The 27,815-nt window shown below is 37.0% G+C and overlaps 1 protein-coding gene across 1 annotated transcript in view; it reads right to left on the reverse strand.

Annotated features, from left to right (window-relative positions):
* Positions 1–296: 296 nt before the first annotated feature.
* Positions 297–27,815, reverse strand: part of LOC145640161 (uncharacterized) — a 28,309-nt gene continuing 790 nt past the window's right edge. The window contains exons 4-6 of the mRNA XM_081691466.1: positions 20,916–21,048; positions 19,820–20,055; positions 297–674 (exon numbers count right to left, since the gene is read on the reverse strand). Coding sequence (XP_081547592.1) covers positions 297–674; positions 19,820–20,055; positions 20,916–21,048 — 747 coding nt within the window. The remainder of the gene's footprint in view (positions 675–19,819; positions 20,056–20,915; positions 21,049–27,815) is intronic.

Consider the following 27,815-nt stretch of genomic DNA (forward strand, 5'->3'; position numbering starts at 1 on the left):
TGTTTGTAAGTTTAGTAGATTGTTTTTTTATATTATTTTAAAAAAAACTTATCATGGTTAATGAATTTAATTAATATAATTGTTATATTTGGTACTCAATAATTGTTAACACAATTGTGTTTAATTTGTTCTTTGTAATTCTCATTCACAATAATACGGTCGCATACAATATATATAGCTAGGTATGCTTGGAAGGCAAAGCCAAGTATCCTTAGTTAAGTCACAAAATATCCTAGGAAATATTTACACAATATTCACAATTATATTATTTCTTAAAATATATCCCAATACCCCCCTTAAAGTTGGAGCACCCAAAACTCCAATGCCAAACTTGCAAAAAAGAAACTCAACTTTACCTTTCCCAAGGCCTTCGTGAAGATATCTGCCAAATGTAGCGTTGTAGGAACGTAAGAGGGAGATATAGTACCATCCATTATCACATATTGTATAAAACGACAATCTGCCTCAATATACTTTGTGCACTCGTGGAACACCGGATTCTGAGCAATGTACAAAGCAAATTGACTATCACTAAATAGGCGCATCCCACTCTCATGATGCACACCTAAGTCACGAAGTAGTTGTTTCAACCACTTTAGTTCATAATATACACCGTTCATCAAACGACATTCTGCCTCTGAGGAGCTTTTACCCACCGTGGGTTGCTTCTTGGTCTTCCATGACACAGGGGAGAAACCAAGTACCACTAGCCAACCAGTTAAGGATCGTCGGGATAATGGACAACTCGCCCAATCTTAATCAAACCAACCATCCAACTATAAAGCATTGTCAGACCTCAAAAGAATGCCTTGACCCGGATTTTTCTTCAAATATCTCACAACTCGCAAAGCAACAAACCTGTGCTCTACTCTAGGATTTTGCATAAATTGAGCTAAAATATGGACGGAGTATGTTAAATCAGGTCTTGTCACAGACAAATATATCAGGTGGCATACAAGTCTGCGATACTTCTTAACATCCTGTAAAAGTTCACCCGTTGCCAAAGCCAACCTATGATGTTTCTCCATAGGATAATCTTGAAAGGAATGGTGTCCTTCGAACAAGTGTTCTATTATGTTATTGGGTTCAGAATTATTAGAAAGCTAATATATTCAGTAAGGTCAAGTGATCGGAATGCCTGGGTGGAGGCCACTTCCGATCAGTAATATTAATGCATAATTAATATTACAGCTTAATCTTGACTGAACCCTTCGGGTCGCACCCAAGCAACTAACGAACCGAAGCGACGAATTAATCCGAAAGGAATTAATAAGTCAACCGAGTAATTAATATTTAGACGTCGGGAATTCGAGCTTAGAGCGTCGAAATAGAACGTCGGAATTCGAGTCGAAAATAGTAAAAGACGAGATGTGAAAAATAATAATAAATCAACAATGACTGAAATACCCATAGCATCGGTAAAACCTTGTGCTAGGGGACCCGACAAAAAGCTAGCAACCCGCACCAAGTGTGCGTGGCAATGCTAGCGTGCGACAGCTAGCAGCCCGCACACTTGGTGCGTGGCTTGCTAGGCCTTTGCAGCCAGCAGCCTACGGTTTTTGGCGCAAGTGAGGGGGGCCGAAGCCTCACAACTGCACCATGGCAGCCCACAAGGCAACCAAGGGTGCCCAAGTGAGCTGCCAGATGGTCGAACTCAAATGGAGGAGAAGAAAGGGAGGTGGCCGGTTATGGGGGCATGAGTGGGGTGCAAGTTTGGTCCCCCCCTCCTCCAAGTGGTCCTCACCTACTCCTCCTTGTATGCTTGCCACTTGTTGATTTATTACTAGTTTGATTATTAATTTTATTTTAAATTTAAAATAAATGGGAAAGTCAAATTCTCCCACATTGATGGGAGAGCTTTTCACACTCATGCATTTCCCTACAAATACCCAAGTTGAGGTATTGGGAAAAGCACTTGAGTAAGATTTAAATAAGGCATCACCATTGTGAAAACCTTTGAACTCATTAATTACTTAGGTTTTGGTCGGCCCTTGCTAACCCCAAGGCATTGGACCGTTTTCAGTGGTCGAGTTGTGGGTGAGCTATCGTTGGAGGTCGTCGTAATTTTGAGTCTTGCTTTTGAAGTAAGTGCCCCTTCTTATTGGGCGAAGCACGCTCCAAAGCTAATCGTTTTATCTTAATCTTGTGATTAATAATTATGTTTATGGTTTTATTTATTGCGAGTGCGGTCTTGTTTTTGGGTTTGTTTTCGGGGTGAGTCGGACTCACCAAACCCCAGCAGCGATATCAGAGCCTCACTCGTTTATTTTTAAAATCATAATATTTTCAAGGTGTTTTTATGGCTTAATTTTTCTGGTATTAAGTTGCTAATTATATTAGTAGCTGGTTTTATCTATTTTAACCTCGTATTAGAGCTATCTTCAACTCCCAAATCAAGATTTAGACCAAAAAATAGTGAACTTTGGATGGAAAAGGCGTTCTGGAAATGATTTTACTCTTTCAGGACTCGGTTTTTAGCCAAAAAACGACCAGAAATGCACTTTTCGAGGGGTTTTTCGTTTTGACGAAAAATTTTAAGTCTTTCTAACCTTGAAAATTTATTGCATATTTATGGTGGCTATGTATTTGGTTCTTTCCTTAATTTATATGCAATTTTAAACCTCTTTAGGCATAATTACTTGGTGGTAATTTATGTTTGAAAGCTTGGTTTTATTTTTCACATAATTGCATATTAATTGCATTAAGTGTGAAATTGTTGTTCTTTGAGGCTTCTAAGTACTAAAGTTTCAATCTTTAATTATGTTAAGTGATTGAAACTTTGAGTTACTAAATTCCATGTTTTTTGGTTAAACTTTGTTGATTTTATCATTTTAGTTGATTAGAATCATAAAGTTTAAAACTCGTGATAGAAATTTGTTTATCTTCATATTGGAAGATGTAATTTTTCAAGAATTCACAAGTATTAAAGTTGGAGTTTTTATTGAACTTATGTCCATTTTTCCAACTCGCTTTTATTTTGTCAAAATCTCAAGATTAATTTAAATTGATTAAATTAATAATGAGAATTGCCCAAATTTATTTTGTTACACCAAGTTTAACCAATTTTATTAAAGAACGATTCTTAGAAATAATTTTGGTTAATTGCACTTGGATGAATTTATTTAAGTTGGACTTGTTATTAATTTCATTTTTCCTCAAAATTAATTCTAAAATGAATTTAGAATTTATTAATATTTTCACACACAAAATCGGAAATTTTCCCGAGGCATAAGCACACAAGTCGAGGCTTAAGAGCCCCGAGCTAGCTCTCGGCCAGCTGGGCTGCTCACGCAGCCCACTTAAGGCTGTCGAGGCTGCTAGGCGCCCCGTGCGTGTGTGCGTAGTGCTGTGCGCATATGCAGCCAGCCTATGTGTGCGTGCGTGTGTGCGAGGGATGGCTGGTGCTGCTACGCTGGGCTGACCGTGGCTGGTGCGAGCACAAGCAGCCCGTGTGCATGCTTGGTGTTGCGGGGAGTGCGATTGGATGTGATACGTGCTTATGGCACGATGCGCACAATCCCATAATTGGCACATTTACCCCGAGTTTTAAGGCAATGCTATTTTAAAGCTAATTTATGCGTTGCTTAGTATGTAAATAAGGGTAATATGCGTAGACATTGCTTGCATAGCAATGTAGTGCAATGAGTTCGTACAACATGGCCATCAAGGGCCACGTTATTGATGCGTGAAAGTTCGCTGATGTGGGCGGTGTAACGCTTAGCGACATCAGGCCCACTCCCACGTTCATTGAGCATCAAACGGTTGTGCGAGGTGTGAGCACTCCATGTCTTAGTGCTAGGCACTTAGACATTTTGGACTACGTAATTTTTGCTTAAATTGTCGTTTTCATTATTTTAATTATTTTTTTTATTTAATTAAAATTTGGAGGCTAGCCCTCGGTTTTTTGAGCAACATTTGCAAAATTTAATTTTGGCAAATATTTGTGTTTACCGACTTAATTAACTGGATTAATTAAGTTGGATGCAGAATTTAGTGGGAGCTTCATTTATTATTTTCATAACCGATTAAAACAACTTTGACTAGTTTTAATTAGGTGTGTTAATTGAATTAACCACCTAGATTAGTTACTAGTTCTCGCGTGTTTATGCATTGTTACTTGTTTATCATTGTAAAATTCATGGGCCATTCACAGATAGTGAATGGATGAATGGAATGTATATTCTCTCACAGGTTTTATGAAATGGCAAATACTGGGGCCTGATTAGGATAGAAAATAATGACTGTGATCCATGATGTATTTTTGTGAATCTAAATACAGTCTGCGAACCATTGAGCATTTTTGTACCTTAATATTTAGAGTAGTCTTAATCGTAGATACTAGTAGTTGCATTTATCTTGGTCAAGTCTTGGAAGACAAAGCCATGAAGTTGCAAATGAAGACCTTTTGAAGATTTGAAGATCTCAAGGGGTCATGCTAATTGCCAAATGCATCTCTATTTATGTTTTTCTATATATATATATATATATATATATATATATATATATGAATAAATTATATGTTAGATGCATTTTTAAGATTTTGAATGTTGTGATGATTAATTAAGTTCACTTAAGTCAACCAACATAGAAACCCTAAGTCCCTAAATATTGAGTAAAACTTGTCATTCCAAAACAACACTTACCAACCGAACGAGGGTATTGGTGGGATACGCCAAAGCGAGGCATCACTATTTCTCCAAGGAACGTAAGGCATACCGGGTATGCAAGTTGGTTTTGGTTGTACTCAACGATATGAGTGATGGGGTCCTAACATGTCGTGGCAAAGTGGATAAATTGTTCAGAGAGAATTAGATGAGACAATTTTTTCAAGCAAGAGTGGCTTAGAGCCATTAGCAAAGCGTTGCTTACCTTGGGAGATTGAGTGCTAAGACAAGCAAAAGCATGCTTAGCCGCTCTTTGTTTCATTAGATCTTGGAATCGACTTATTCTCGCCAAATGGGGACAAATTTAATGTGTATAAAAGACGTATAATAAGATTGAAAATTTGCATGGATACCTTTTAATTTTCAAACTTATTATGTTATTTACTTGATAAATGGTTATACTTTGCACTTATATTTGTAGAATTCCAAATCAAACTATATTGTTTTCCATGATTGGTACAGGAAATCTTTGAGAATGGTTCTGAAAGAAAAGTAAAGCATTTCTAAAATACAATTCTCATAAATGACTTTTATAACAAAGTCCGAAAGGACAGTTGGACATCATGTATTCAAAATACTAGGTAAGTTTGATATAACATGAAGTATTGAGTTGCAAACTCAAATTGTCAATATTGACAACCAACCATATCTTTTCGCTTAATACATAGATGAGTAGGACTCATTAATGTAGTAATTCAAGCGTGAATTAAACGAAAAGATGGAACTTTGTTTTACGGCGCATTAGATGCTTAATTATGCCTAACAAAGAATGAAAGTCAAAGAGTCTTAAAGAAATGGTTCTTAAATATTATGAGATAAAGTATGATAAGAAATATAGGAAACGAGGAACGAAGAAAAGGAATAAGATTCCATTTCAACCCATGAGTTCATGTTATTGTAGTTAACTTACCAATTTATTATCTTCACAAGTATCGGATACTGCTTGAGTGTTCCACTTTGAAAGTGACCTCAAACTATTAAAGATAAGCTATGTTATCGACTTACAAGCTTAGAATGAAGCAAGTGGTGTTACATCAGTTGTAAGATCGTATTCTTTGTTTAAAGACCTTTAAGCTAAGGTTGGAACAAATAAATGGTTATTGTGTTCCATAATCAGCAATTGATCCGTTTACACACGGAAAGACTCACATTCAAAGCAATGAGAAATAGTTGCAAATTTATTTGAATGGCATGGTTGTCTAAACCATGAGTCAAGAATGCTTGATTATAAACAAACATTTTCTTAACATGATAAACTGGCAAAAGCTCAAATTCATGGGCATGATTTGCGTTCCAAACATCTTTAGCAATGTCACATTGACAAGAACATACTCAAGGCTCTATTAGATAGGCCGTTGATAGTTGATCGATTTGGAATCGTTCTAAGACAAGCATGTCTTACTTGTTGAAACCAACAAAGTAAAGATCTATTGTTCTTAGTATAGACAATTGACTCCGAAAGCTAAAGATGATTCATTTACTTCAATGTTTCACAATGAATTTGAAATAATATGGCTATATTCATCAAATGTGAACAAACTTGACCTTGAATAGTTCAGGAGTTCAGTGAAGTACAGAATCGACTTGGCATGATATCAAAACGTCTATATTAGATCGAGCGATGTTTGCTTGAGCCAAGCGTGACCATCACAAAGTTATGAAATTAAATTTTCATAAATAACTCCACAAAGAACATAGTGTGACTTCACGGTGACCTCGATGCCATTTAAAAATGACTCGAACAATGATGGATCACATCCCTTCCTATAAAGTTCTTTAGACTTGCACGAAGGACTAATGTTACGCTAAACAAAATGTCTAAGCTAAGAAAGGACGCCATATTCAATTATGGATAGAATTATCTTCTAAATGTCTTTTCAAGTATATGTGTAAAACTCTTAGCCACAGTGGGAGTTCACTCGCTCAGTGGGAGCTCACCGACTTAGTAAGATAAAGGTGGTTGAGTGGGAGCTTAATGGCTCATTAAAGGCTAAGATAAATCAAGTGGGAGCTAATCGTTTGTCTTACAACAAACTTTTACCCAAAGACAATATACATGTCTTTTTGTAAGCATTTAAGTGAGACCATGGACAATACCTCCACAACCTAATTAAGAACATAGTGTTTTTTTCTCTAAGTTGTGTCTTTCTGGAAAGTAACATGTTTCCAAAACGACAAGTGGGAGGAAAATGAACTCGATGACCATTGAGCTTAGCAACAAACTAGAACTGAGAATCTTAGAAGACCTTAACAGGACTTTATGAGAATACTTGATCAAGAATACTCAAAAGGACTTTACAAGTGCCTTAAAAGAGAATTCATTACTCACAAAAACATAAGAAATGTTGGAGTAAGATCAATATTATAAAAGGGCTTTAAAAGCGCGTTGAAACTCAGTGGTTGATGCAATTGCTCCGTATAGGTATAGAATTCACTAAAGGCTTAGATTGAATCCTATAAATTTCTATTAAGTTAGAAATAAACCTAAGACTTACAAGCATACTATTTACTACTAGATAGTAAAGGAATAATGTCTTGTAAGATAGCTACGACAAATCCAAATTTTGAATAATGGTTAAAGGCCATAAAAATCCGAGATAGACTCCATGTTTGATAATCATGTTTGAAACTTGATTAATTTGCATAAAGGGTGAAAGACCGATCGATTGCAAATAAGTTTTCAAGGAGAAAACTAACAAATGTGGAAGATATATGCATACATAACTAGATTGGATGAAAGGATACAATTAAATTCACGGAGTTGATTTTAATAAAAACCTATTCACCAATCGAAATGCTAAAGTCTTTTCGTAATTGTTTTAGCAAAATTGCTCATATGAAATATGACAAAATAGATACTAAAACAGCCTTCCTAAAATAGGATTTTGGTAGTGACTATGAAAATAGTCAAAGGGTTTTGAAAATCTAAATAAATGCTAGATTTAAAAGCAAGCTCAAGGAATCCGTTATGGGATTAATGGAAGCATTGCATGTAGGAATTGAAACACGTTTTCTCATGAAGTTAATAAGAGGATTGACTTATGGAGAAACATAAAAATTCTTATGAATAAGAAGTTTAGTGGAAGCAAAAGTAAATTATATAAAGGTCCAACGAAAAGTTTATGAACTCTATTGTTAAATAACTATCAAATGCTAAATGCTTAGATTTGAAAGTATTTTTGACAATGGACCAAGCAAAAGACGATACTTAGTACATATTGGTATTAAGATCTATTGTATAGGCTTAATAAAATGTTTGAACGTGTACAGGATTTTACCTTGTTAAACATGAATTGAAGGACTTTGAAAGACTTTTGAACCTTATGTATAAAACTAAGTAAATGTTTGAACTAAGTATAAGCTAGGCTAAATACTAAGTCAAACATGAAAGACTCTAAACTGTTTAGCAAAGACTCTAAAAAGAGTCTTTCAACCATATCACACAACAAACTGTTTAGCAAAGAGTCAGTGAAACTGAATGAGCTAAAATGACAAATTGATGAAATAAGATTGAGAAATACTTTGCAATTTAATCCATCATGTACGCTGTGATATGGAATCGTCGCACGACTTACTTGTTTAGAGCATGAGAAGTATGTATGTAGTACCAATCAACCTGAATCTATGTAAAAGATTGTTAGATTATTGCCAAGAACATCCAAAGTACTTGGATAAGTAATAGGACGAGTTCTTGACTTGTGAAAACAAATACAATTTGAGAATTGATGTTGCAATCACAAATCTTAACAAGGATTAGATCCTTAACAAGGAAGCTGTTTATAAGCAGGAGCTAACAATAAGTTGTGGCTTGAGAATGGTAACATGGACGTGCATCCATGTGTAATGTGCAGGAATTTAAGGAAAATTTCCATGATCACAAGTGATTAGGGTATCCCAAATCATTGTGAGCCGTTTGGAGTGAAAACCTAGCCAAGCAGCATCAGGAACTCTACTAAAATATATGTTGAGAACATTGTTGCCTTAATGTCGGTAATAAAGAAGATGTTCTATGGTAAGTTTGTTGTTGAACGTTAATGATTGTAGGTTGTCAAGTTGAAAGTCTCAATTATGAAAATGAGTGGGAGCCATCACTTGGAAATTAAATCCTAAATCACATATAATCCATGACACTCTCAAATTTTATCATCTTATTATGAAAGTTATCAGTAATGAAGATGTTAAGATTAGCAAAGTAGTTATTACTAATCCTATGGAATAAGTGAACGACAACATTCACAATTCCATGAAAGAAATCAAGCATATTAGATATGGGTGTGAATTCTATAGACGTTTTATAAAGAGTGATACTCTTACATCATTCAGAAAAACCATTTAGATAAAATATTCAGGTTTTGGAGTAATTTAAAATTTCATGCAATTTTTATCACTCTGTTTGCTATTTAATTGTAGTTTTGAATTAAATAATTAATCCATTTGATTCTTGGAATACTCAAAATAGAGTATCAAGACCAGTCTTGGTAAGGAAACACCTATTAAGTGAACATTTAATATTATAATCGATAATTATCCCTAATCAAGGTCATTTAAACGGTGGACGATTAATGTCCAATTGAGATTAGTGTGTAGGCTGATATATAGTACCGTTTCTTGTGCTACGAGGGCATGATTGTCATAAATCATTTTCACATGTATTAATTTAGAACCATACTGGATCGACCTATGAGAATACTTTAAGAGATTAAAAATCGTCATAAGTATACTTCTCATTATGGCTATCGGGACCTATTTCCTCGACCATGAGTATTGTGAGTTCTCTTGTTTGAGTACTAGTTCGCTTTGATGTTGTCAAACATTTGCCGTAATAGGGATTATAACGGAAACACTCGGGCGGCTAGGTCCTCTCAGTAAGAGGAGCTACATTACAAGACTGGAATGTCCCCCTACTAAAATAGGGAAGATGTCTTTGTTTTATACAAAGCCTCTCGTAGAGCGAGAATGTGAAAATGCATGGCCGTGCTCGGATGGATTTTAGAAATCATCTGTTTATTGACAGTCGGACTCAGAATCGAGAAACACTTTTTGACGTAATAAGGATGACAAAATAATCTTACCTTATAGTTCATGATGAGACATTAAGCAACATAGGAAAAAGGTTGTACACTAAATGCACACTTGACCGGAAGGACAAGTGGGAGATTGAAAGGAATGGTGTCCAATGAACAAATGTACTATTCCGTTAGTGGGTTCAGAATTATTAGAAAGCTAATATATTCATTAAGGTCAAGTGATCAGAATGCCTGAGTGGAGGCCGCTTCCGATCAGTAATATTAATGCATAATAAATATTATAGCTTAATCTTGACTGAACCCTTCAGGTCACACGCAAGCAACTAATGAACAGAAGTGACGAATTAATCCAGAAGGAATTAATAAGTCAACTGAGTAATTAATATTTAGACGTCGGGAATTCGAGCTTAGAGCGTCGAAACCGAACGTCAGAAGTTGAGTCAAAAAATAGTAAAAGACGAGACGTGAAAAATAATAATAAATCAACAATGACCGAAATAACCCTAGAATCGGTAAAACCGAGTGCTAGGGGCGCGGCAAAAATCTAGCAACCCGTACCAAGTGTGTGTGGCAATGCTAGCATGCGGTAGCTAACAGCCCGCACACTTGGTGCGTGGCTTGCTAGGTAGTGGCAGCCAGCAGCCTACGGTTTTGGGCGCAAGTGAGGTGGGCCAAAGCCTCACAACCGCACCATGGCAGCCCACAAGGCAACCAAGGGTGCCCAAGTGAGCTGCCATGTGGCGGAACTCAAATGGAGGAGAAGAAAGGGAGGTGGCCGGTTAAGGGGCAAGTTTGGTCCCGCCCTCCTCCAAGTGGTCCTCACCTACTCCTCCTTGTATGCTTTCCACTTTTTGATTTATTAGTAGTTTGATTATTAATTTTTTTTATTTTAGATTTAAAATAAATGGGAAAATCAAATTATCCCATATTGATGGGAGAGCTTTTCACACTCATGCATTTCCCTTATAAATACCCAAGTTGGAGTATTGGGAAAGACACTTGAGTAAGAGTTGAAAAAGGCATCACCATTGTGAAATCCTTTGAACTCATTATTTACTCGGGTTTTGGTCGGGCCATGCTAACCCCTAGGCATTGGACCGTTTTTGGTGGTTGAATTGTGGGTGGACTATCGTCGGAGGCCGTTGTAATTTTGAGGCTTGCTATCAAAGTAAGAGCCCCTTCCGGTTGGGCGAAGCACGCTCCAAAGGTAATCATTTTATCTTTAATCTTGTGGTTAATTTAATTATGTTTATGGTTTTATTTATTGCGAGTGCGGTCTTGTTTTTGGGTTTGTTTCCGCGGTGAGTCCGACACACCAAACCCCAACAAATCTACGGGTTTTGCATAAGAAGAGACGAACTCTGCAATAATATCCATGGCATACTTTTTCTGACAAATAAAAAATCCCTGTATGTTTCGGGCTACCTTTAGACCAAAAAAATATTTCAAATTTCCCGAGTCTTTCATTTTGAAACATTTCCCTAAGTATGCTTTAAAATTAATCAAAGCATCTTTGTCATTTCTTGCAATGATAAAATCATCAACATTCACCAACACATTCACTTATAAATTCCTTTTCATTAAAGTAAACAAGGAATAATCAGAGTATGACTGTTTAAAGCCATTTTTTTTAACACGGTAGTTAGTTTTGCAAACGAACACCGAGGAGCCTGTTTCAAGCCATATAATGACTTTCTCATCTTGCAAACTTCATCTGAGTTATAATTTGCAAATCCAAGAGGAATTTTCATATATAACTCTTCCTCCAAATCTCCATGAAGAAAAGCATTGTGGACGTCCATTTGATGAACCTCCCAATTTTTCACAACAACAATAGCAAGAAACGTTCGTACTGTTGTCATCTTTGCCACAAAGGCAAATGCCTCGTTATAGTCTAGACCCTCAACTTGATGATTACCAAATATGACAAGTCTCGCGTTCTGTAGACATCTACTTTTAGCCTCCTGTCATGACAAGAAGTGCAATGACGATAAGTAAAACCATCTTCATGTTGGATCCAAGTGAAGAATGCTTATGGATAACTGGTTAAACCACAAAACACAAAAGACTAGCTAAAACCAAAAAAGAGAGCAAAATAAAATCCAATAAATTAAATCCAATCATAATTAGATTTTAAGGCTTTAGCCCGTACTTAAAACCTAATAATGACGGATTTAGGAGCGCCTAGGTCAAAATAAGCACTTCCGCATAAAATAACGCGCGCATCTCAAGGAATTGCACCTGGGCTGGCGCGCACAATTAATTGAGTTGCACGTGACACTCAGTGCAACTTTCAGAGTTGTGCTCGTGAAAGATTCAGAATTTCAGAAAATTGGAAAACAAATCTTGCCACAAAGCCGCGCGTAAGACAATTAGTTGCGCTGCCTACAGCAGCGCAACTCAATCACTTGCGCTGGGTGGTCGTGCGCAACTCATCCTGTTGCTCGCGACACCTGCTGCGCAAAAATGTTCAAAACCGTAAACCTACTTATTCCCTATAAATAGAGGTTTAATCCGAAGCTTAAATAGACATAAATTAACCCTAAACTCTGGCGAAAAACTTGTGAACTTGTGATACCTAACCCCACTTGTCCTAAACACTCACCCCTTTTGATATTTCATTACTACGGTGGAGTTTCCCCAACAAGAAGGATTCCATAAGTGTTCTAAACGAAGATCTATCAAAGAGAAGTGGTAAATTCCCGAGCAGTTAAATAAATCATTTTTCATTTTCTTCTTTAAAAAAACTTTAATTAATTAATTAGTGTTGCTTGATCACTTTAAAAGGTTTAATTAATCAATTCCACATAGTATCTTGTGTTAAATAAGATTATAATTGAATAATTAATTGTTGGTTGATTAACTAAGCCGAGGCGAATATTGTTTATTTCTTGTCATATTCACGAATTTGATTAAATAAAGAATAACGACTTTGCAATGTAATTCCTACGTGTTCACTTGGTCATACAAGGACATGCCTGGAATAGAAAGGAAAATTGCGGAACATACCATTCCCTTGAACCCTACCTCTAAACAAGTAAAACAAAAACTTCGACGAATGAAACCTGATGTCGCTCTGAAAATAAAAGAAGAAGTACAAAAGCAATTAGACGCAAGTTTCATTCGCATATAAAATTACCCAGTATGGGTAGCGAACATCATCCCATTCCCTAAAAAGGATGGACAAGTTCGCATGTGTGTCGACTTTAGGGACCATAATAAGGCTAGCCCTAAAGAAGATTTTCCTCTACCACATATTGTTATATTGGTAGATAACACGGCTGAACATGCGATGTTATCCTTTATGGATGGATACGCAGGTTACAGCCAAATTTTATTGGCAAAAGAAGACGAAGAAAAGACATGCTTTATCACCCCTTAGGGTACATATTGCTACACAGTCATGTCATTTGGTTTAAAAAATGCAGGAGCTACGTACAAAGAACGGCTACGACTCTCTTTTATGATACGTTGCATAAAGAAATAGAAGTCTATGTGAATGATATGATTGTAAATTCCAAAGATAGAATGAGACATATAAAAGCTTTACGCAAATTTTTCAGTCGCATAAAAGAATACAAAATGCGATTGAATCCACAAAAATGTGCCTTCGGAGTAACTTCCAGCAAGTTACTCGGATACGTAGTAAGCACACATGGTATTGAGATCGATCCCTCTAAAATAAAGGCAATCGTTGATATGCCTACCCCTCAAACAGAAAAAGAAATTAGGAGGTTCCTTGGCAAACCACAGTACATTAGTCGGTTTATCAACAAATTGACTATGACTTATCAGCCAATATTTAAAAAGTTGAAAAAAGAAGAAAAACATGAATGGGACGATCAATGCCAAAAGGCCTTTTAAAAAATCAAAGATTATATCAAAAGTCCTACAATTTTAGCACCACTAGTACCCAAACTACCTCTTAGGCTATACATCAAAGTTACAAACACGACCACAGGCTCCATGTTAGCACAAGAGGTAGAAAAAGTTGAGCGTGCAATATATTACATAAGCGAAAAAATTCATTTAATATGAAACAAAATACAACACCTTGGAAAAAAGAAGCTTAGCATTAGTGTGGGCAACTAAAACACTACGACATTATATGCTACCACACACTACTCATGTGATTTCTCAACAAGATCCGATAAAGTATTTGTTTAAACAACCACCTATACAAAAAAGAATATCCAAGTGGTTGGTGATGTTGGCCGAATTTGAGTTAAAATATATTCCTGAAAAATCAATAAAAGGTAAAGTAATTTCCGACTTTCCGGCACAACATCCAAGTCAAACAAGTCATGTAGAAACTACTCATCTTCCAGATGAAGAGATTCTCATGACACAAGATGACAAATGGGTAATGTACTTTGACGGTGCGTCCAAAACAAAAAGGATGTGGCGTAGGAGTGTTACTCATAAGTCCAGAGGGATTACATACTCCAATCTCTGTCAAACTAGACTTTAAGGTTACTAGTAATGTCACGGAATGTGAAGCGTGCATTATTGGATTAGAAGCAGCAGCTAGCATAAGTGTGCAAAAATTAGAGGTATATGGAGATTTAAGTTTGATTAAAATCATATACTGAAAAAATGGAAAATAAAGAGCTCCACAATGATATTATACCAAGCACATCTAGAGAAACTCATCGAGCATTTTGAACATATTGATTTTAAATATCTCCCATGGTATGATGATAATCAATTTGCCGATGTGCTAGCAAAATAATCCTGAATGATCAACATTCCAGGTCACTGAAATATGATGCCATAATGCGTTGATAGAAGAGAAGAACCAGCATATTGCAACGTAATAAAGGAAATAAATGACGTTAAAGGAGACAATCCTTGGTATGATCATATCCTCCAATATATTACCCACGACACTTATCCTGAAAAACACTTCATCGAAAGACCAACGAGCCTTGAGAACACTTGCGGCCCAATACGGTCTATTAAATGATCAATTATGCAGAAAATGACCTAATGGTCAAAGTTTATTATGTATAGATCAACCTAAAACCACACGCCTTATGGAGAATACTCACAAAGGTGTTTGTGGACCTCACATGAATGGTAAAATGCTTGCAAAAATAAATTCATGACAAGGGTACTATTGGTCCACTATGGAACATGATTGCATACAATATTTTAAAAAATGTCCAGAGTGCAAAATTTTCGCTAATTTACAAAGCCTTCCACCATCCGAACTATACAATCTCACTTCCCCTTTGACCTTTTCAACTTGGAGAATTGACATCATTGCTAAAATTTCTCCAACAAGAACAGGAGGACACGAGTACGTATTAGTAGCCATCGATTACTTTAACAAGTGGATTGAGGGTTGTTTCTTACATAAATATCACTTTTAAACATGTCGCAAAGTTTTTCGTACGAAACATATTTTGTAAATATAGAGTTCCACATGAACTAATTAGTGATCAGGGATCTCAATTCAAAGCTAAAGTCGAGGCCCTCTTAACTCGTTATAAAGAAAAACATCATCACTCATCTCCATACAGACCTCAAATTAATGGAGCTGTAGAATCGGCAAATAAAAACATAATAGTCATCATTAAGAAAATGGCAGAAAACTATAAAGAGTGGCCGAATAAACTACACTTCGCACTATGGGGTTATAGAACGTCCATACGAACATCAATAGGAGTAACTCCATACTCCTTAGTTTTTTTAATGGACGCAGTTCAACTAGTCGAACTAGAAATACCATCCATACGCATCGTACTCGAAAGTAAGCTACCGAAATTGAATAGGTAAGAGCGAGGTATGAAGATCTTTTATTCTTTGATGAACGACGATTAAGAGCTTTGCATCATGCACAAGTCTACCAATGACGTATTGCGCGTCATTTTAACAAAAGGGTACGACCCAAAAATATCAAAGAAGGTGACTTTGTACTAAAGAAAGTTAGGGATCCACCAACCGATCCAAGAAGGAAATTCAAGCCTAATTGGATAGGTCCCTACCGCGTAATTGAAATCCTATCAGGAGGAGTCATAAGATTAATGGATATTGAGGTGATAAAATTCGCCATTTAATAAACATTGATCGACTTAAAAAAAATATTACATAATGAAATCCGGATAAACTCGTTCATTCATTAAACAAATCATTTTTAGCATACAATTGAAAGATTCTAAGTGTTATGCACTTTACCGAATAACATGGTAAAATACATAACACTTGGGGGGGTAATTTAAAAATAATAGACCATTCTAAGTGTCCAGATTTTTTCGAACATCACGAAAAACTATTCACACTTGAGGGGGTAATAATGCAGAAAATAATGAAAAAAATAAAAATTTAACACTCGTAGTACAGGTGTCGCGCCCAACAAGAATGGTTGCGCGCGGATGTCACATGCAACAAATATAGTTGCGCGCGACAGGCTCGCGCAACCTCTGATGTTGTGCGCGCCACCTGATGACGAACTGCGAACCTAGAATTTTTACGCTTGATTAAAGTTACTAATTTTACTTGCGATAAAAAAGGGTGTTTTTAAAAAATAACATATACTCGGAAAGTAAAAAAAAAAATTAAACTTTGATTTAAGCTTTGTCTAAACATTGTTTGATTAATTTTTTAATTTAATTTCTACATAAGAGATTAAAGAAGTATATATATATATATATATATTTATTTATATATATATATATATATATATATATATATATATATATATATATATATATATATATATATATATATATATTTGCAAAGAACTACGCAAAGACCTCATTTCGTAATACGAATACGTAGACAATTTTTATGTTTCGGTCATATCAAAATAAAAAAAAATATATAAAGCACATTTTATTTCATTCAAAATTCAAAATAAGAGACATTATTGAACTAGATGATATACAATAATAAAAAAAAAAAAAAAAAAAAACACAGTAGTGATTAATTTTTATTCAAATTAAACTAATGACAAGATTGTGTAACACTCTAAGATTTTACTATGTCCTCCATTGTTATGGATGATGGAGGAGTAGTTTCCATCGCAGTATTTTAAGAAACCATAGAGCTTTCCCCTTCATTCTTCTTTTTCACCCAAACATTGTTCTTCAATTTAGGGATTGGGGCCTTTGCAACATGTTTTCCTTTTCTTTTTATAATGGGAGCCTACTTTGAGTATTTGGTGAAGTTTCTTTAATTTTCACCCCTTGTTGCGCATGTTTAGGAGGAGCCTTTCTCTTTGGTTTCTTCGAATGAGCCTTAGGCGATGAGAAGTCCAATTTTCTTCTCACTTCTTTGTTTTGACCACTAGGAGGAAAAGTGGTGGCCGAATGCATTAAAGGCTTAGGTGGATTGCGAGCTGTGGTAGCTTGATGTTGTGATTGAGCCTTGTTCAATTCACCCTTATCCATCGCATTCATCCAAGCCATGTAAAAAGAAGATAATATAATACTTGCAGTAGGATTTCATACTACCCATCTAGGGAGACTTGACCAATATTCCATCCAACGAGCAATTCGTTCGGGTTTAATGATCACATCTTTAGGGGCATCACAATCTTGCGGGGGAATAATTTGTTTCAACCCGTACTGTCTCATCACCCTGCAAGGGAAGATAAAGGTAGTGCTAGATAGGCCTAGAAGCCTAATGCAAAGGCAATTAAAACTATTTCCAACCATACTACTTATGTTCCACCAAGAAATCACAAAACGTATGTTAGGAACCCCGTGATAGAAAAACGACGTCCATTCTTCTTCATTCTTGTGCTTGTAGAGAATTCGACGTCCAGGGAATGTCCTTACTCCACTAGCCTCAAGGTTTTGTGGCTGATAAATAATTTGCAAACGCTCCATGAGCCAACTTTATATAAAAAAAAGAGAAAAATTAATTGCAATTTTACACAACCAGGTGGTGCGCGCATCAAAATCAGTTGTGCGCGCATCTTAGAAGATTGCGCTGGTCAAGCTATCTCAACTTCAGAGCTTGCGTTGCTATACAACAAAAAAAAACGTACGTATAATAGGAGTGGACTTCCCGTGAAACCGTTTTCGTTAGGGTCTCCTCTAAGGCGATTCATGCATAGAACGGCTACCGCCAAAAGCAACGGAGTGGGTGAATGACATCCCTCTATTTGCTCTACTATGGACACCATGGAGTAATCTCCATACTCTTTACCTGTCCTAACTAAACAATTAACAACAAGGTAATAACATAAAGCACGAATTTTAAAGCATTGCTTAGTCATGTTTTCACGAGGGCCGATGAAGTGTTCAATAAATTGGATCAAATTCACGTCATCTCCAGTTCCAATGTTAGTCATATCATCGTCAGACAAACCAAAAAATCTTTGGAATATAGGTTTGGGATCCGATAAGGTAGGCGCATAGGTCACAGGGAGAGTATACGAAGGGAAGCCTAGCAAGGCCTCAAACTCACCAGGTAATGGGACAATTTCGTTCCCTTTAAACAAGAAAAGATGGTGGTTGGAGTCCAAATGATTGACGGCGGCATGAAGAAAATCAAAATTAATGACGAGTTGCATGTAATTCAATAGAGGGTCTAGGTGGTAAATTTTGAAAGCTAGTTTGTCCTCGATTGAGAGGGAAGTGACCCATTACTTCAAACGTTGTTCAAAGGTTTTCACCATTGTTCAATTAAAAAAAAATTAATAAGAATAAGAAGAGAGAATTTAGAGAGATTAATTCTTTTTAGTTTATTATGATATCACTAAGCGAATGAATATGAGATGATCAAAAGCCTACACAAAACCACGTTTAAATAGACCCAAGAAGGGAAAAATTTCGGAAATTTTTGCTCAAAAGAAAAATTCACTAGTAGCTGGCGCGCGCAACTCATGTGTTGCGTGCGCCATCCGCGCGCAACCAAGTCACATGCACGCGACAACCGCGTGCAACTCATCCAGTTGCGCGCGTCTGGTCTGTCGCGGCATGGAAATAAGATTTATTTTCGTATTTTGGACTACATAATGACATAATCTTGACAAAATCTTAAGACTAATTATACGCTTGCCTTTTGCTACCTCTTGTGCCTCTTTTTTCTCTTTATTATTTGTTTCTTTCTTATTTTCCTTTTTTTTTATTTTATTTTATTCTTATTTTTATTTTCTCTTCTTTCCCTTTCTCTTTCATCTTTGCTTTTTTTGTGTGTCTCCTTTTGTTAATTTTTAAGGAGGGTAAGTCGGGAACTTTTCCCTCCCTCAGAAAAAAATTTTTAATTTAATTTTTAATAATAACAAATAAAAAAATTTATGCATGGAAAAAAAAGAAGATAATAATGACATATATATACAAAAAATGTGTCATATGTAGAAAAAAAATAATAAAAATGTACAACTGTTTTCTAATAAAAAAAAAATGTGTACAAAGGAGGTCAGGATGCTCGGCGACTCCCAGACGGCTGATGCACATCCTGCAAAATCTAAACGAAGATTAATACAAAAAATGTGTGATAACTTCGTTAAAATAAAAAAAATATAATAAACTTACCGCAACCATTCGATGATCAGGGCATGACAAAGTGATGAGGGCTCTCCGATAAGCAGCTCGGAAAGCGTGCAAAGTCCTCACCATGTCGTTCGTGGTCTCTCGCGGAACCTTTTCCAAAATACAAGGACAGTAAGCAAAAAAATGTATATGAAAGTATATATATACTACCTCCGTTACAGGTTATGTGCAACGATTAGACATTTCCCCTCTCTACTTTATGTCAAATCGTTGCACATAACCTGTAATGGAGGTTATATATATATATATATATATATATATATATATATATATATATATATATATATATATATATATATATAAGCAACATACCGACTCAACCGTCTCAGGAACAAACGGTATCTCCTCCTCATCCTCCGCTGCTAGAAGGATCTCACGAATTACCGACCTAATAGCATTGGTATAAGTGATATCCGTCGTAGGAGGCACCCAACCACCTAGCTCGACCCGCTAAAAATACAAAAAAAGGGTCAAGGTTCCGAAAAAATAAATATAAATAACAAGACAAAGTTAAAGTACTAACCGGAATAAAAGTTGGGAAAGGAGTCAGCCTAGATGCAATGAAAGTCGGATAAGATGCATCCGGCAACACCAGCTGCTCCGCTGGATAACCTAGGATCACCTGAGCTCGATCCTCGGTAAACTGCAAATCAGGACGCAACATCCGGATCGAAGGATGCACAGGAACCCTGGGCTCCTCGAATGCAGACTGCCAGAGAACACACTCATCTAAACACAAAGTGTTTGTTCTCTGGAGGACTGGAAGTCCCTGATAAGGGCACGGAAATGGCAACGAATCAAGCCACACCGGACAGCCTCCGGGATTCCCACGATCAAACTCCATGGACGGAGGTCGATCTATAAACACAACCACATGAAAAATCATCAGAAAATAAACAATAAAATCAAAAGATGCACATGTGGTTGAAATACTCACCAACACACGAGTCGCCGAAAGGATCCTCTAACGAAAGTCGCCGACTGAAGTGGCTCGTCTCTTCTTAATCGTGACCAGTCGATGGCCGATAGGAAAACGAGCAGCCCCAAGCATCATGGGGGCTAAGAAAGGCAAGTACGAGTATCTCCAAGCCTACAAGAAAACCGAAAATGATAAAGATTAAAGGGGAAAAGCAAAAATAATGATTGAAAGAAACTTAAAGTACGTACCTCAAGGATACGACCATGCCACGTAAGGGAGATCCGAGGCACCTCAGTCGCTGGCGCAGAATCCATCACCTGGGTCGCCTTGCCCATAGCCATAAGTGTACGGGCATACGACACCTCCCCCCAGCTCAGGTTAACTACTTGCCTCAAATCAGTGAGGCAATATAAGTAACCTAATAGCGAAACGTTCTCCCCGATCACTCACGATAGTGATGAAAAGAACGTGAGAAATGTATATCCGAGCTAGCTACTCAGGTGTAAACTGTTGATCAAGCTCGCCAGCTGACAACTCATCGGCAAGAACCGAGTACGGACAAGACTGCGCGTACACATGAAGGACCGCCGCGAGACGGTCCCCCATAAGGTCTTGCAGTCTCTCGTCTGACCCCTTAATGATATCTATGGCTACGGGATCGCCTCCAAAAGGAAAGCCCGTAATCATAGAGAAATCAAAAGGGTAACCGTCATCTCTCCCCATGGAAAGTGGAAAGTGTTGGTGGAATCCCACCAAAACTCCAGCAATCCCCGAAGGAAAGCTGACGACGCAGGCTAACTCGATAAATCCTGAAGAGCCGCTAGATGGGGGTTGATCCCCGAAAGCTCCACAATCTCCTTTGCCACCTCGGGAAAACTCTCAAAACAGGCTCGAAGATCACCAGAGTCGTATAGAGATAAGCTAGGCTCACTCTATGGAAAAGTAAAAAGATTAAAAAAAAACTGGTTATGGTTTGAAAGGAGAAAAAAAAAAAACGAAGGCGCAAAGAGCTCACGATGTCGCGCCAACCTCTGATCGAGACATGATGGTCTAGGTCCCACTTAAGGACCCTAGGGTTCTACTTTGGGAGGAGCCTCCCTAACCACATCCTCCTGGCGACGTCAATCAGCTGCGAGGCGTCGCTCTTAAACCTTCTCGTGAGGACGGGTCACCCTCTTTAGGGGGCAGACCGCCTTGTCAGGACCCTCTAGAATCTCTTCAGCATCGACGAATGGAGGCGAGTCCATGATGTGATCGGATAAGGTTTCTTGATTAATTTATTTTCTTTCTAAAACTAAGCTAATATACGTGTTCAAGACCCATTTCGGCGGCATAACGGCTACCGATAGGGCAAAACACGAAAATCGAATGCCACCCATATTTGGGGGCTACGATACTTGCAGTTAAACTCAGTAAATGGGGGCTTCTAACAACCACAAAAGCCATTCTATACCCGTTTCAACTAAGCATTCAAGGGACTATATATATTTCAAAATCTTAAAGGATTAACTACTCCTAGAAGAATAACAGTAATACACACATGATTATCGTTTACCAAACAGTTTTGAGGTTTAAACATGGCAAAAAAACGAGCTAAGAGTATACTCCGCGCCATTTTTCAATTTCAAAATTTACAAAATGTGAATTATAAAAGTAATACTAGTTCCACTACTATAATATACTTCATAATCAGAAAATGCAACCAAAATGAGCAAGAAAAAGCAACATATTCGAGCAAAATTCGAAGAAAAAGAGCAAGAACGAACTTAAACAAAGAAATGGTCATACAATGTTCAATACTTAACGATTTTTCATGAAATTTGTTGCTAAACACTCCTTAGACATGGCATAACAACATTGAATAAACAATTTAAAGAATGATGGACCGAATAAAAAAACCCTTAAATTTGAAATTTGGGGTTTAACGACTCGAAAATCGCCCAAATTCAGCCAAAAACAAATGAAATTTAGTAAAAAAAAACTTACATCAGATTATGGCAAATATGAATAAGGGACGAGATCTACTTCCTTTTCCCTCAAAAATCGTAAAAAACCAAGCTTACTAGAGAGAGAAAGAGTCAAAAATGGTGAAGGAAGAAGAAAGAATAATGCGAATTGAAAATCGCGCTCAGCAATTTCTTTTTGCTGATTTAAATGTCGTGTGAAACAAATTCAGTTCCGCGAGACAGACTAGCACAACTTAGAATTATGTGGGCGCTTAGCCTGCGCGATCTACTGAGTTGCGCGCGGATACTGGTCACTAACCTAACCGGTATCCAGATTTTGATCCGTTTAATCATTTTTAAACGGCTTTTGCTCGTTATTAGAGGTAATGGCGCGCAAATTATCAAAAAATTTTAATATCTTTGCATTTTATAGTTTATTTTCTTCTTTGTTAGTTTTACACATCATTTTTCATGCACACCATGCTTTGTGCCTTCCCTAAGCATACGTTTTGAACGTTTTTCGTAAATGTGTCTTAAGACGTTCCGTAGTGGTGCTTTACGTAAATGCTCCCATAGTCTGGTTTGTCATTTAACTATCCAGACGTTGTAAATGTCCGTCTTTTCTTCTTTTTTCACGTCCAAAACAAAAAGGAAGGCGTCATCATGTAGCCTAAAAATGCAAGGTGTATCGTACAGCGTAAAATTGTATGGCATAGGTGTTGCGTAAAATTTCACTTCAGCCCAAGCTTTGCGAGATCTACCTCTCATAACTAAAAAGGTAGAGAATTACATTACTTTAGGCGTTAGCTCACGAGTCGACATGCGCCCCAAACCATCAGGAACATACACTTTTTGATTGGAAGCAGATACGGTAGTTAGTGAGCTTACTGGCTTACCGGACAGTTAGGGTGTCTGTCCACTCCCTGTATAAAGAGCGATGAGACGATGTCACACCTATGTAGTCACGTACCCCCAGTCCTGAGACACGTGTACTCATCTTGTGGACAAAACTGCTGAGAGAGTTGCTAACTTTCTTCTCTCTCACTGGATTTGGATATGTGCCTCCAGCCTGAGGCATGTATATCTATCTTGTTGAAATTTTGTTCGAATACCGAAAAATTTAGGCTCGAATGCCGAAACATTTAGGCTCAAATGCCGAAAACGTCTAGGCTCGAATGCTGAAAACAGCTTTTTCATCTTTTTACTTTGTTAAAGTCAAGCTAAAGTTTCAATGACATATCGAGGGACTTTAAACCAACGATTACATGGTTGAGTGGAAATAACTCCCCCTTTTACTCTTTTTTAAATCGATCTCTTCTCATGATTTGACATCACCCAGAATACCTTTACTTGTAAAAGCGTTCTACAAAAGCAAAGGATCAATCTAGATTCTTTAGCGAGTTAAGACTAGAATTAACTTTTTCTGGCATTAATAGCTACTTGTTACATACACTTAACGAATCGAGGGTCGTTTCTACATCCTTAGCATTTCCGAAAGATTCTCTACTCTTTGAGAACTTCGCAGAATGAGTCTCGGATTTATTTCCTTGACTACTTTGATCATCGTCTATTCTAGACTCGATCAATGTGGGGGATAACTGTAGACACCTACTTTTGGCCTCCTATCCCGACAGGAAGTGCAATGACGATAAATAAAACCATCTTCGTGTTGGGTCAAAATGAAGAATGCTTATGGATAATTGGTTAAACCGGAAAATACAAAAGACTAGCCCAAACAAAGAAACAGACCCAAAAAAAGTCCAATTAATTACATCTTATTATAATAAGACTTAAGCCCGTACTTAAAACCCAATAACGATGAATTTAGGAGCGATTAGGTCAAAATAAGCGTTGTCGCAGAAAATAACGTGCACATCTCAAGGAGTGGTGCTGGGCTGGCGCGTGCAACTAATTCAATTGCGCGTGACACTTAGCGCAACTTCTAAAGTTGCGCTCGTGAAAGATTCAAAATTCAAAAAAATGAAAAATCGAATCTTGCCATAAACCGTGCAGAAGACAGTTAGTTGTGCTGTGATGAGTGACATTTATGTCACTCTTAGGGAGTAGTTTTAGAGTCATTTTCGTGTTTATTTTATCTTATTTTCCTTTCTTTCTCTTGTTTTCTCTTTAATAAAGTTTCTTATTTATTTTGGAAATTTTGTCGTGTTTTAGTTCTTTTCGTAGTTTTTATTAGAATTAGTTTATTTTCATATTTTATTTGCTTTTGATTTGTTATATTTCGTTCTTTATTTTTCCCTTGAAAGTATTCTAATTTACTTTTATTTATTTTAATTAGTTTTGAGTCTATTTTATTTCACTTTCTTTACTTGTATAGTTTTATTTAATTTTTATTAGTTTAGTGTTATTTATCTTATTTTATTTTACTTTATTTTACCTTTATTTTATTTTATTTTATTTTATCTTATCTCTTAGTAATCCCCTCGTGTTTTTGGTTGTAGGTGTTCCGGGTTTTTAAAGTCATTTTCGTGTTTGGAGGTCTAAGGTTCGAGGCATAAGCTTCCAAACAGGCTGCTGCCTTTAGATGCTGCCCCTTATCCTTCACCACACCCCTCCCTTATCCTCCACCACACCAACACCACAGCAACCCCACAGCCGTACTCACCTGCTGCCACACCTCAATTCTGCCACCAACACCACCACACAACAACAACCAAACACCACTCACCACCAGTCCAACTTCCAGCACACACAACCAAGCACCACACACTACCAATCCGCACCAACACCCCGTAACAGCCACCATCACAATTCCCTCTTCTTCCACTCACACGCATCTGACCACCAACAACAACCCGCATCACCTCGTAAAACCAACAGCAACACAACGAACACCAACCATAACAACCTGACCACCGCAACCCAGCCTGCTTCACCCCGCATCACCACCACAACACAAACCATCCCCTGCTCAACCAAATGCGCAGCCACATCAACCAAACCCACACCAATACACCACCAATTTCACACCTGACCCGCAACTACTCAAACCACCAATCGACCCAAAAATCAGAAAAATTAGCAATTTAATCGGGTTCGGGCAAACCGTTGGTGGTTCGGTCGAAGTTCGAGACAGAGACTTTGTGGGTTTCGTTAATCGAAGAGGAGTGGTCGAACATACCCATGGTTCGACCGAACTAACCCCGTAGTTCGGCCGCACCAACCCACGGTTTGATCGAACCATTTCACGAGCTATACACATGGCTTTTAATGAAGATGAACTTCCTCGATTTGATGATGATAGTTGATGAACAGTGGTGATGGTGGTGCGTTTCAAAGGAGTATAGAGCAGCCATTAATTTGGATGAATGAAAATCGGGGGGGGGGGGGGGGAGCTGAGGAATTGAGGGGTTTTGGTTTCCTTTTTCTTTTTCTTTTTCTTTTCCTTTTCTTATTTCTTTTCTCTTTTCTTTTCTTTTCTATTTTATTTTCTTTTTCTTTTCCTTTTCTTTCTTTATTTTATTTCCTTCTTTTATTTTTCTATTTTTCCTAGTTTTATTAGCTTAGTATAAATACCCAATTTTTGGGTAATTAGAAGGGGATTCAATAACTATCTATTCTTCTCTCTAATTAGTTTTAGGTTAGGTTAGGATTAGTCTTCTTTGGTAGAGAGAGAAAGTGAGGTTTTCTTCATTAATGAACTTGGATATTGAAGAAGGAGCTTGTTCAATCCTTTGTAGACCTTCATCTTCAATTAATGAACAATTTCTTACTCTCTCTTCTCTATTTTTATTTGTTTATTTTGATTATTATTTTAGTTGTTGGTATTGCTTGTTGATCATGTTGATTCTTGATTATTTGTTGATTAATCTTGTTATTATCATGATTAGTGAGTAATTTCCCCATTAAGGGGATGGTTATGGTGTAGTTGGACCTTGAGCATGTTCTAGGGTTTAGAATTGATTTATTTGTGATTAAAGTCTTTATATGCTTGATATTCTTTAATCTTCTTGCAAGTGCACATTGTTGGTTGATTAAAGGTGAATCTTTGCTAACAAGAAACGGAAGTTGACTTAGTTAAGGTTCATTACTATCGATTATTATTTAATAGTACCTCCTAGTATATGGTTCTAATGTGGAAACATAGAGGCTATGTTAGGAGAAGCCAACTGACCCCGGAAGGCGGCTAGATTGGATTCTTAATTTCGATATTCGAGCATGTTTAGTTCATAATTAATTCAATTTCTATGCCTTTGTTTATTTTCAAGTGAATGCTATACCTAAACCATTTTCCTTAATGTTTTATTTCTTGTTTTAGCATTTTTAGACTTTAGTTTATTTATCCCCTATTCCAGACTAGCTTAATTGTCGATAACATTAGGTGGTGTTTACCGTTCTCTGTGGTTCGACCCCTATGCTTGCCTTATACTCGTATTAGGTTTGTTTAGGTTGTATAAATTGTATTTGATCTAGGGATAGACAATTGACGACGCGTTTATTCCCTTGTCATGCTGCCTACTGCAGCGCAACTCAATCACTTGCGCTAGGTGACCACGCACAACTCTTCCTGTTGCGCGCGACACTTGCTGCGACAGAATGTTCAATACCCTAAACCTACTCATTCCCTATATATAGAGGCTTAAACCGAGGCTTAAACAAACAGAAAATAACCCTAAAATCTGGCAAAAAACTTGTGAATTTGTGCTACCTAATCCCTCTTGTCCTAAACACTCACACTTTTTGATATTGTGTTAATACGGTGGAGGTTCCCCAACAAGGAGTCCATAAGTGTTCTAAACAGAGATCTAGCAAAGAGAAGTGGGAAATTCCGGAGCACTTAGATAAATCATTTTTAATTTTCTTGTTTAAAAGAATTTTAATTAATTAATTAATTAGTGTTGCTTGACCACTTTAAAAGGTTTAATTAATAAATTCCACAAAGTATCTTACTTTAAATAAGATTAGAATTGAATAATTAATTGTTGGTTGATCACCTAAGCCTAGGCGAATATTGTTTATTTCTTATCATATTCACGAATTTGATTAATTAAAGAATAACGATTTTGTAATGTAATTCCTACGTGAATTAATGTGTGTAAATAAAATCAACTAACTTAGTTTAGGGTATCGCGTTGCATATATTGTTTGGTGATGAAATTATAAAAAAGGAAGAGCTAGTAGAGACCGTACTAGGGCTAGGACAGCGATTCCCCCCTAAAGGAAACGTTATTTTAGTACCCTCGCTCCCAAACTCATTTCTGGTTTATGTAGACCTATTTGGGCATGGTTAAACATACGCTTCATGCTAATTGATCCATAAACTCCACATGGAAGAAAGGCATGAACTAGGTTTATGAGTTTTCCCAAAACTCATTAGCGACTCCTACTTGTTTCTTATAAAAAATCGTGATGACAAGAACAATTCTAATTCAAGGTCTCCCAAACAGTCAGGAATTCAAATCCTACTACACCTTAACAAGTGTAAAGTCCTAGGCTTTTAAATGGCCATGGGCATTTAAGGAAGGACCCCCTTACGATGGGATCACCCTCCTTACACCTTCAATCTCTGCAAATTACCATGTTCATCATATTTCTCTTTGTAGACCCATTTACTACCACGCGCCTTCTTTCCGGGTGGAAGAGTTTCAAGAGTCCAAGTACCTTGCTCTTCAAGAGCATTAGTTTCATCAGCTATCGCTTTGCGCTATCCTTTATGTCTCATGGCTTCTTTAAAATTTCTCGGTTCATTCCTTCCTATAATAGCAACAACAAATTTTGTGTGTTAAAGAAAATTC

Source organism: Chenopodium album, chromosome 7 (genome assembly GCF_948465745.1).
Source record: "Chenopodium album chromosome 7, dcCheAlbu1.1, whole genome shotgun sequence".
Lineage (NCBI taxonomy): Eukaryota > Viridiplantae > Streptophyta > Magnoliopsida > Caryophyllales > Amaranthaceae > Chenopodium > Chenopodium album.